The sequence below is a fragment of the Mus pahari genome, chromosome 7, assembly GCF_900095145.1.
Source record: "Mus pahari chromosome 7, PAHARI_EIJ_v1.1, whole genome shotgun sequence".
NCBI classification, from domain to species: domain Eukaryota; kingdom Metazoa; phylum Chordata; class Mammalia; order Rodentia; family Muridae; genus Mus; species Mus pahari.
In genome coordinates this window covers 97,823,448-97,835,232 of record NC_034596.1, presented here as the reverse complement: position 1 = coordinate 97,835,232, position 11,785 = coordinate 97,823,448, and the positions used below count along the sequence as shown (strand labels likewise).

The following is an 11,785-nucleotide window of genomic DNA, read 5'->3' as shown; positions in this document are numbered from 1 at the left end:
CAAGAAGGAACTGAAAGGAAAGTGGTTAAGTGATGCATAAGAGATGGAGAGGGTGAAATGGAGGCAGCAGAGGTGTCAGGATGGTGGGTTTCTTCTTGCATCTTTTTATATGGCTTAGACTTGGGGAATAATAGTCACATCTTGCATACTCAACAAAACAATTAAGATGACAAAATTCTCAAAGCCAATTGAAAAGAAAAACAAATGAGAAAAAGCACATTTCAGTTAACCACACAGAAGGGGAGACAAAGAATTGAGCCAGGGATCTTCAGAACATGGTGTTTGGACCATATGCTCCCCCTCTAAAGGAGAAAACACTGCCAACAAAACCTCCAAGTTTTCTTTGCAGATCTGCCTTTTACAGTGGGGTAAGCATATGACATTGTGATATTATTTGTATGTCTTGTGGGACAGAATGAAGAAGGGAAATGCAAATATGGAGCAGGAAAGAAGGAAGAGTGCTGGGGAGAGGACTCAGTGGGAGAGCGCTTGCCTTGGATGTGTGAGGACCTGTGTTCAATCCCCAGCAAGAGACACAGAGAGAAGTAAAGGAGATGGAGATGGAGAAAGACAGAGGAGACAAAGCCACCGAGACAGCAACAGAGGAGAGTGACAAGCGAAGACAAAGGCAGACAGAGTGGCAGGGAAGGAAGGTAAGTGTAGACTAAGGCAGAGAAGAGAAGAGGAGGGGAGGGGAGGGAAAGGGAGATGAGGAATGATCCTGTGTATGAATCGGAGGCATAAATGTGTGGCTTAGAGAAACACATACATATAGACATAATAAAAAAAAGCCATGAGTTGGGAAGTATTGAATATAGTTGAGAATTCATGAATCTCTTTTAATAGTGCTAATAAATAGATATGCTTATTTTACATATATCAAACACAAATGGAAAAAGTTACATGGGACATATATAGTATGAAAGTGGTATGGTTGAATGAAGCAATTGATTGTGTACCCTGTAAAGATGAGGCAATCAACCGTCTTTCTATGAACTCAGCTTGGCACTCAACCATCCATCCTGAGCTGCAAATTCGATTGCCCCAGCATGATCCTAGTTAGTTTCCCCATGTGGTTTCCCAGCTGCCTATAAACAGGCCAATTATCCACATGAAATAGACTTATCTCAAATCTTAGTTTAAGACGTCGTTCTGGCACAGTGAAGACATTCATCCTAGCAACCAGGAAGGCCCTCATTTAGTTCCAATAATGGAATGCACTTGGACCTGATACCACCCAAGGACATGCTTCTGTCAGCAAGTCCACAAAAAAAAAAAAACCACATACTTCATGTCAAAGTGATCTTTGGTCTGTCTACCCGTCTACATTCAATCCAGGTTGTTCCAGAAAAATCTTTCAGATCCCTATCCTTATTGTTCTTTAGTTAGTCATCTTTCTTTCAGGAAACAGAAAAGTCCTGTGGTCAAAACAAGGGGTCCCCCGAAGGCCCCAAGTATCTCAGATAATTGGTGTTGATTTTCATGGTTCTCCACATTCTTGTGATAAATATCCTTCAGAGAATGATGTAGACAAGAGTGAAAAAATGAGAATAAATGGGAATCTTGTCACACGCCAAAGGTAGGACTTAGGAGGTTGCTATTCCATAAGCCATGGCAGGACTTGAGTTAGACATGGTAACAAACTCTACTGGACTTGCTGTTTGCTTTAGAGAAATGTGATTCCCTTGGAATGTGGGAAATGGGCTCAGATTCATCCTGTAGGTGAAGCTTGCTTGCTCTTTCAATATGGGTCACTATAAGAATAGCTGGAGGCCACTCACCTGACAGAGCTCTAGACCTGTCAACAGCAATGTCCCACTTCTCTGGATGACTGCTTTCCCACCCTGAGGCAAACCAGCCGATAATAAGGCAATTGTACTGGCTGGCTTTGTGTGTCAACTTGACTCAAGCTGGAGTTATCACAGAGAAAGGAGCCTCCCTTGAGGAAGTGCCTCCATGAGATCCAGCTGTACAGCATTTCCTCAATTAGTGATCAAGGGGGGAGAGTCCATTGTGGGTGGTGCCACCCCTGGGCTGAGTCCTGGGTTCTATAAGAAAGCAGGCTGAGCAAGTCAGGAAGCAGCATCCCTCCATGGCCTCTGCATCAGCTCCTGTTCCAAGTTCCTGCTCTTTGTGAGTTCCTGTCCTGACTTCCTTTGGTGATGAACATCAATGTGGGAATGTAAGCTGAATAAACCCTTTCCTCCCCAACTTGCTTCTTGGTCATGATGTTTAGTGCAGGAATAGAAACCCTGGCTGAGACAGCAATGCTAATGATCTTTAATAAAATATACTAATCATGTCAGTGTTGTGGTTTGAAAAACTAAAACTGTGTTGGGAGTCTTAGTTCGGGTGAGATGTGTCAGCTAGCCACCTCTACCTGTAAGGAGGGGCCTGCCAGCCGGTGATCACATGCCACTCCTTAGTCTGCTTTCTAACAAGGTGGCTCTCAGGATGACAGGCCACAAACTTCCTGTCAGCCAGCGCATTGCTTAATGGAGGTCTTCCCCAATGGCTACCTTCCTGTCCAATGAGTGGCCTCAATCCTGAGATGAGCAGATGGTCACATCTGCCAGCACAGATCTCCTGGAACACCACTGTATTTAAAGACATTTTCTTTTGCCTTCATGTTTTAACTGGAGCATTACTGTTTCTTATCTGCTTGTTTTATTTGAGAAATCCTTCTATTTTTTTTTTTTTCAGATAGGGTCTCATGTAGCCGGGCTGGCCTTAAACTTGCTATGTAGCCAAGGATGGCCTTGAACTTCTGATCCTCCTGTCCCCACTTCCATAGTGCTGGGAAAACAGGTGTGCTCCACTGTGCCTTATTTTATGCAGTGCTAGGGACCAAAGCCTGGAGACACTCAACTGAGCTATAGCCCCACCCTGTCACTGGTTTGTTTTTGTTGTTGTTGCTGTTGTTGTTGTTGCTGCTGCTGTTGTTGTTGTTGTTTTTCAATTTTGTGGGTAGGCTATATTAACTTTGTCTCACTTCAAGGCTAGAAAGGGACACATAACAAAACTTACAATGACAACCTAGTAGGTCTGACACATTGTGTCTCACGGGATGCCTTCCAGCTCAGGCTCTGAGTGCTCGAGAGGTTCAGCCTCAAGAGACAGAAGGTAGTACACTGACCTTGTGCAGGGTTTGTATATTAAGACATGACCCAGCAGGAATCCAGTCTCCATTACTGGACTGTCAGTTTCTTACGGACAAGACAGTGGATCTTAAATTCTACCCAAATCCCTTTATGGTTCCCAGAAGCAGCCATGAGGCCCACCATAACCTTTCTAGAACCTTCATCCCCACCCCAGAGTGAGAGGGAGACTCTTGTGAATTCTGGTCATAGTTGGGGCCACAGGACAAACCTAGGGAATACCAGAAGTTCTTTGGTTTTCTGGAAACGCAATCATATCCCAGCAGGGTGTTAATCAGTAACAGTCCCTACAGGCCCACACTTTGGAATAACAAATATTTACTGAAGGCTTTGGGCTGCAAAGCTTCTGCTTGCCTCTGCTCTGAATGATCTTCTCGGCACCAGAGATCCAGGACTGGTAAGAGGTAGTGGATGGCAGGGGTGCCTACCAGGGAGAGGTGGAAGAAGAGTGTCTCTCTCTCTCTCTCTCTCTCTCTCTCTCTCTCTCTCTCAGTGGGCTTCAGTGGGGAGTGGTGTGGGGTGGGGAGTTAGAGGACAAGCATGCTGTCTTTCATCTAAACTCCAAAGGACTGTACATTGAAGGTGGGCTCTGGGTGGCATCAAAAGCATGTTAGCCATAGATAGGAGGCAGGGCAAGGGCTCTGAAGGCCTGGCTCTGAAGTGCCTGCCACAGCTCACTGCCCAGGCAAGTGAGCCAGGGCTTGGGAAGGCAAGGGAGCCACTGCTCTACACACATGCTCAGGGTTAAGTGTCAGATAGATAACCCATTTCCTACCCATTTCAAGCTCTGTGGGACAACACAGTTCTGGAGGCCCAAGGTGAGGGACAGCATGGTGGCTGTGATGAGGGCCCACCTCCTGGTTGGCAGATGGTGATCTTCTCAGTGTGGAGAGAGAAAGGCTCTGGTATCTCTTCCTCTTCTTATAAGGACACTAAATCCCTCACAATCTCCCCACAATTCAGACATCATCTAGTCACTCTCAAAGGCTCCACCTTGCCATAGCCTCACCTTGGAGGATGTGGCCTCAGTTTTGAGTTGTGAAGGACTAAAGGCAAGTTGTCCATTTAAACAAAAAGATTAAAGTATGCTACTGGAGATACTGGAGATGTTTTGTACCTCAAAGAAGTAATGACCCAAGGCTTACAACAATGGTGACCTACTAAGGGGTCTCATCCTTATGACTGGGAAGCAATTCCTCGCCGGTAACATTTGGGAGTCCCAGTGGGTTATCCAGGCTGGAAGGTAGGGACGCTGGATTCTTTGGGGCCATTTAGCAAGGCAAGGGCAAGGGCCTATGTCCTGGGGTTGGGTGTGGTTTGTTACAGATACAGAAGAGGGACTGGTCTTCCTACTGTCCAGTGGAGCATGAGCTATTGGCGACATCTTAGTGGCACAGGCAGCCAGCCTCTAGGACACTGGTAATATTGCTGTGAGCACAATGTAGTGGCACAGCCCAGAGCCAGGTTTTGGATCTGAGTGTGCAGAGGAATCTCAAGAGAGGCAGGGACAGGCAGTCATAGGGAGGAGAGTGGGGCTGGAAAGTCACTACCAGGACAGGGATAGGCTCCCTCGGGCTGCAGAACTGGGGCACGGACAGTCAATGTGTGCCATGGGGGGAGGAGCAATGCGACTGAGTGACTTGAACCCAGGTCTTCTGTAGAAAGAGAATCGGCTGTGTTTCCTGCACCCACCTAGGATCTGTGGGTAGAGGAATGAAAGAAGACCTATCAGGAACTGTGTACAGGAGATGCAGGAAAAGACAGGCTTACATCAGAAAATTGTGGGGGAGCTTCCTTTTCTTTGCTGGATTTCCTCTTGGACCCTCCAAATCTCCAGTCAAAAGTGTCACACATAAAGGTTGCATGACTCAGCATGGAGGGGCTGTTTGATATGCCTAGTAGCCAAATGATAAAGGAAAAGCAGATCAGCTAATGGCCCCAGCTCCCACCTGATCCTTCTGCAGACAAAAGGGCCACATTTGGCCCTGCCAGAGGAAAGCAAAGGAACAGAAACTGGGGGAGGGACCACACGTGGCTCAAGGACCTGCTCAAGAGGATGGGACTTGGAAGAAGTCTTGTAAATGTCCCCTTCCCCCAACCGGGTGGATGAATACACCACCTATATGCTCCTCTGGTCAGTCTAGGGTATAGCTAACCTGTGATAAAGCCAGGGGAGCCCACACTTCACTTGGTAGGAAGGAAGAGTCACGAGAGAAATGTTTGCCTGGCAAAGATGTTTTATTAGGTGCTGAGATATTCTTCATTCTCATTCATTCATTCTCTGTCTTTCTCTCTGCCTAGGATGAAGGGAAGTGGCCCCTGGCCTCCACAGCTGACACATGAGGGTGGTTTCTAGCCTCTTTCTTCCCGTCCTCCTGACAGAGGTGTGGCTGGTGACCAGTTTCAACCTCAGCTCCCATTCACCAGAGGCCCCTGTTCACCTGGGGTCTCAGGATTATGAGAACCAAACTTGGGAAGAGTACACATGGACTGATCCCAGGCATGAGGAGGAGGAGGAGGAGGAGAAGGAGGAGGAGGAGGAGGAACACTGGCTGAGGGCCAGCCAGCAGCTCTCCAATGAGACTTCAAGCTTCGGGTTCAACCTGCTTCGAAAGATCTCCATGAGGCACAACGGCAATGTGATCTTCTCACCTTTTGGCCTGTCTGTGGCCATGGTGAATTTGATGCTGGGGACCAAAGGAGAGACCAAAGTCCAGGTAGAAAATGGACTCAACCTACAGGCCCTGAGCCAGGCAGGACCCCTGATCCTTCCAGCCCTCTTCAAGAGGGTCAAAGAGACCTTTTCCAGCAACCAGGAGTTGGGCCTCAGCCAGGGCAGCTTTGCCTTCATCCACAAGGACTTTGATCTCAAGGAGACCTATTTCAATCTCTCCAGCAAGTATTTTGATACAGAGTATGTGCCCATAAATTTTCGAAATTCCTCACAAGCCAGAGGGCTCATAAACCACTGCATTACCAAAGAGACCGAGGGGAAAATCCCCAAGCTTTTTGATGAGATTAATCCTGAAACAAAGTTAATTCTGGTGGACTACATCTTGTTCAAAGGTATTTGGAATCTTCCATTGCCCCAGAGCCAAAAGAACCCGATCCTATTTTTCCCTTTTCTTCTTCTGGTCAGAGTATACTTAGCACTGAAGGGTGTTCTGCAGACATGGTGTCTGCTTCACAGCTTCAGTACACACCGGGGAGGGGCCGATGCTTCCTGAAGCCCCCACTGTCACCACCTGCAGACCCGTGGTTCTCAGTTTCCATAGCTCCCTGTCTAGTTTTCATCTAATGCTTGAAAGAGGTCACACAGGGCTATTGAATGAGCAGCTTACTATCAGCAAGATTCAGGTTGAATCTGGGCTCACCAATCCCTGCTTTTGTGATCTGGGGCAAAAATCTCGGCCCTTGGATTTATGGTTGTTGCCGTTATTATAATGTGTGGGGTCCATGCATGTGAGTGCAGACATACTTGGAGGTCTGAGCTGCTGGATTCTCCTGGAGCTGGAGTTATGAGCCACCCAACATGGGTGCTAGGAAACAAATTTGAGTCCTCTGTACAAAAATATGAGCTTTTATCTGCTAAGTCATCTCTCCAGTCCCCTGGTCTTGGAATTTTATATAAAAATTGGGACTCTCACTTTATATATTCATAGAGCTCTAAGAGCTGACATGCAAGGTGTACACACAATGGTTGGTACTTACTATCCACCACAGGAAGTAACTAGTTGCATATTCATTCTTTCTGGCAGTCAATGCAGCAAGGAGAGTAGAGCCACTGCTTCCTTTGTTATAAGGGGATGAAGGTGAAGGCTGGAGAAGGTAGTTTGAACATGTTCACACAGTGAATGGCAGAAGCCAAATGCAAAAAGAGGTCCCATGGTTTTTTTAGCATTGACTTCTTCTAGCTCTAACAGGGTATGGAATGCGATGAATCTGGAGCTTAAAGCTATACCAGAAGATTCACAAAGCCCCAGGTAGAAAGACCATTTACAGGTACTCCAACACATGTTCAGTGTAGAGTCATGTAATGGCTGGCCTCTCTTGCTTCCAAAGCCACATAAAGTGATGCTGAGCTGGACACAGCCTCGCTACCTGTAAAGTATGTTCACATATGGTCATGCTGGGGCCGTGTGGTAGCTAGGAATACCTCACGCATCAGGCATTGGAAGCCATCCACCAGGAAATGAGGAAGTTTTGGTTCTATGTCAGGTCATGGGTAGAGCTGAAGTTTGGTCTTTGAGGAATTTGATGCCTGAGCATGCAGACTTGAAAAAGGAATGGCACTCTCAGCTGGTAATAAAGGGGGCAGCATACTCTCTTCTCTACCACTCGAGCAAGACCATTGTGTTCTGTGGAGGCTTATTTCTACAGGGGCTCTCTTCTGACTTGTTCAGGGAAGTGGCTGACTCCATTTGACCCCAGCTTCACTGAGGCCGACACTTTCCACCTGGACAAGTACAAGGCAATTAAGGTGCCCATGATGTACCGGGAAGGGAACTTTGCCTCCACCTTTGATAAGAAGTTCCGTTGTCACATCCTCAAACTGCCCTACCAAGGAAATGCCACCATGCTAGTGGTCCTCATGGAGAAGACAGGTGACCACTTGGCCCTGGAGGACTACTTGACCGTGGATCTCGTGGAGACATGGCTCCAGAATATGAAAACCAGGTATGCTGCTTCCCCTGCTGCCCAGACTTGGCTTGCTGTCCTCATCAACACTCCCAATCCATTTTACCTAATGCTGTATGCTTATCGCCCATGCTCCCCAGTGGTGGCCAAGGTCCTATTTCACTTTATCCTGAGCATCAATCCAGGTTAGGCCTAGTTTTATTATTCTAATGAGCAACAGTTTTCCTATCGGGATCCCTATGCCAAAGCTGTAAAGGAGCCCAGCAAAGGGAGACAAACAACACTGTAAGAGGAAAAAGCACTTTGGCAGGTACAGGCCAAAACCAGGGATGGTCTTCTCTGCAGATGAGGGGTGAATTTCCTGGGTCTGTCTGAGGAGGAGAGTGTTTAGAGGCAGTTTTGGGATAGAGCACAGCTGGCAGTTGGCGGCTCTAACCAACAGCAAAGTAGCCAGTGTGGCTGCAATCGTTGCAGAAGTGAGAGGATGCAGGGACAGTCACTCCAGGACCTTACTTTGCTCGCTCAGAAAGGTCATGGGCTTTGCCAGCAGGAGATGGGGAGCCACAGAGGCTTCTGATCAGAAGGGATCATACAAGATCCTGTGCTGAAAGCAGGCATTAATACGGAGGACCATGAGGAAGCCAGTCAGAAGGGTGCTGGATAACTTCAAGATGCTGCCACTTGGACTATGGTGGTAGCAAGTGAGGGGATAAGATGCAGACAAGACTTTGAATCTGCCAGGAAGAAAGAAGCAGTGAATTTGATGACTAGATATGGGATGGGGTGCAGAGCAAAAGAAAGAGAAAATAGAGATGGATCCGAAGAGGTACCTGTCAGTCAACAATAGCTGTAGCTTGGGGCCTCAGCATCTCAAGGATGGGTCTTACTAAGAACATGAAAGGAACAGGCCTGGAAGTAAGTTCAGAGCTCAGGCCTACGATCTAGAAATGTCTCCCTAAGCTCCGTAAGAAGGAGGCCAGGCTCTAAGAGTGACAGGTGTATGACTGGGGGTTGGTACCATGAGAGCAGGTAAGCCTGAACATGGGGAGAGAGGCGGGTGCCCCATGTGGAGAGAAGAAATGGAAGCGTGGGGTAGAAACCTGGGAGTTTGCTGGAAGTCAGTCTGCCTGCTGGTGCACAAGGCAGACAGCTCCAGGAGGAGTCTCATAGCTGTGCCTGTTGAGTCGCTGCTCCAGAGCTGGTACAGAGATGAACTCAACTGAAGGCCCTGCCTACAGCTTTCACTTTCCCTTTTCTGTCATTTTTAAGTCTTTCAGCATTAGCAAAGGACTGGAACACCAACCCTATCAAATTTTTGCTGAGCGGTTACACTTAGGAATTAACTTAGGACATGTCACATCCTCAGTTTTTTTTCTAGGATGGAGTCCAGTCCAGCTACGCAACAGGGAGAAAAGTGGGCAAGGATGTATTTATAAAATTGCTGCATGCCAGGCATTGTTTTGGGCACCTTTCATAGGACAATCATTCTATTAAAAAAACTCTGATGTTGGTATATGTATTTTTGACGACTCTTTATAGAGCAAGAAAACTGAAAATTAAGATTAATTTGATTTAATTAGTAGCTTTCATGGTTTTTTTGTTTTTTTGTTTTTTTTTTAATTTCTGAGCCACAAAACTCATCTTTCTAAATCTCATATCCTCAGAGAACTGACAAGGGGAAAATAAATATCTCAGAGCCTCCTTGGATAAGGAAACAGGGTTAGTGGAAATTGCTCTTTGCTTTGCTTGTCTGCCCATTCCCTCCGTTCTCTGGAAACATCAAGGTCCATGCTGGGTTGGGAACAGCATCCTCCGGCAGGCTGCTGGGATGCAGGAAGCAGCCAGGGAGTTGGTTGGGGTTGTTTTGAAACATACAGAAATGGACATGGAGTCCGGCGTTCCTAAGCAGGATTTGGGGGAGTGAGCTGATGATCTAGCTCACTGACACTAACACAGTGGTGCTTCATGCCTCAGAAGTATTTTCTCTGAGACAGAACACTATGAAAGATCCCATGAGCTATACACCATCAAGCAAAGGAAATAATCTTGGAGAAAGGAAGGAAACAGAACATGTCCTTATCAGCAGCCCCAGCCATTTCACCATCGTCTGTCCTGTCCTTGGGCTATAGGAAAATGGAGGTCTTCTTTCCCAAGTTCAAGCTGAACCAGAGGTATGAGATGCATGAGCTGCTCAAACAGATGGGAATCAGGAGGATCTTCTCCACCTCAGCTGACCTCAGCGAACTCTCAGCTGTGGCAAGAAACCTTCAGGTGTCCAAGGTAAGTCAGGGACCGTGCTGGGGCCCAGTCCACAGCATGCCATGTCACTAAAACCAACACATACTTTGCAAACCACTTTGTTGTGATTACATGCCTGGCTATAGCAGAGAATTTTACTCCAGTTCTAACAACTTCAAGTGGTACCCAAGCTGGAAGTTCCAAGGACCTCAAGCCATACTTCTCAAACACCCTTTTAACTAGGTTCTCATTGGAAGAGTTCCATCCTTCTTCTCTCCCAAGCCTTAGGGAAATGTCTGCCCCTCATACAGACTGGTTTATAACCTATCAGTAATATGTTGAATATCAAAAAGGCTCATGAAACTATACTATCTTTAGCATGAAAGAAACCCCCAGTCATCACTTGGTCACCATCATTCCTTGTGACAGACACTCCACCTCCCCTATGATTAGCCTCAAAGGACCCTCTGGCTCTTCCTCACCCCATGCCTCCCCTCTCCTTTCTGTTCTCCAGACAGGGAACTCATCCATCCCTTCTTAGTTCTTGTAGCCTGTCTGTGCACTGCAGTGAACCAGTTAGCATTCCTGGCCTGGATTTATGATGGCTCTCTCTCCTCCACCATTATAATTGGGAGGGTTCACATTTCTGAGAGATTTAAAATGGTATTCTATGTGACTAGGAGCCAGTATGGGAACCTCAGATTGAGTACAGGCAAGCAGGCAACCACAGACCCTCAGGCTGACCCTAGAAATGCCTCAGAGTAATACCAGGCAGTTCAAAGTGCCTTCAAAGGCAAACAGTTCAGCTCAAGAATCAGCGTCATAAAGTACATAGCCAATAAATACTTTCTAGATGCCTGCATGTCGAGATTTGCCAGCCAGGTTCCCTGGTTCCAAGCCCAGGATGCACCTCGCAGAGCCCACACCACTTCCCATAGCCTCCTGGTACTGTTTGGATTTCTGAGGCACTCTCTGGTACAGTTTCATGCACCTCCAAGCACAGACGGGCTGCCACAGTGAGCCCCCCCCAGGAGCATGGCTGGGTTTTGCTAGTTCTCCCTTCCCATTGCCACACAAGTGTTCTTCCATGTTCTTTCTCTATCTAGGTTTTACAACAGTCGGTGCTTGAGGTAGATGAAAGGGGAACGGAAGCAGTGTCAGGGACACTGTCAGAGATTGTCGCTTACTCCATGCCTCCTGTCTTCAAAGTGAACCGGCCTTTTCACTTCATCATCTATGAGGAGATGACCAAGATGCTCCTATTTCTGGGCAGGGTGGTGAACCCCACAGTCCTGTGACTCGGGTGTGTGTAAGACCTCGGTCACCACGGGTGCTGAGCCAGAGGCGTCTGAACCACAAGATGCTGGTGGTGGGTGGGAAAGGATGTGTTCTTTGTGCCCAGCCCGTTTGCTGTGGCTGTTCCCTGATTAACACTGAAACTAAAACAACTCATACTTTAAGGAGATGTCTGTGCAATCTGTCTGGCATTTTAAATGCTCCTGAGAGTCTTAGCTGAAGACTAGCTGGGGAGGGTCTCTCACTTTCTCTGCTGCTTGCACGCCTGGACTGAGAGCAGTCAGTAGCACAGCAGGTGTGGGTCAAAAGCTCTGGGGAGCACATGGACATTCTCCTACAGGAATGCTTCTCTTCTAGGTCATTCTCTCACAAAGTAAGGGTTTTATTTTAGTTTGTCCCAGACTCTCTCCTCTCCTCTCCTCTCTCCTCTCCTCTCCTCTCCTCTCCTCTCCTCT

General features: G+C 47.3%; 1 protein-coding gene across 2 annotated transcripts; it reads left to right on the top strand.

Moving 5' to 3' along the window:
- Nucleotides 1-3,462: 3,462 nt before the first annotated feature.
- Nucleotides 3,463-11,494, top strand: Serpina10 (serpin family A member 10). 2 transcript variants are annotated; one of them, XM_021202603.2, is made up of 5 exons: nucleotides 3,463-3,555; nucleotides 5,460-6,224; nucleotides 7,562-7,835; nucleotides 9,926-10,076; nucleotides 11,141-11,494. In XM_021202603.2, the coding sequence occupies exons 2-5, from the start codon at nucleotides 5,498-5,500 to the stop codon at nucleotides 11,330-11,332; spliced, it is 1,344 nt and encodes a 447-aa protein (XP_021058262.1). In that variant the 5' UTR covers nucleotides 3,463-3,555; nucleotides 5,460-5,497; the 3' UTR covers nucleotides 11,333-11,494. The 2 variants fall into 2 exon arrangements, with proteins under 2 accessions (XP_021058262.1, XP_029396756.1); XM_029540896.1 differs by having other exon boundaries at nucleotides 3,489-3,562.
- The last annotated feature ends 291 nt before the right edge of the window (nucleotides 11,495-11,785 follow it).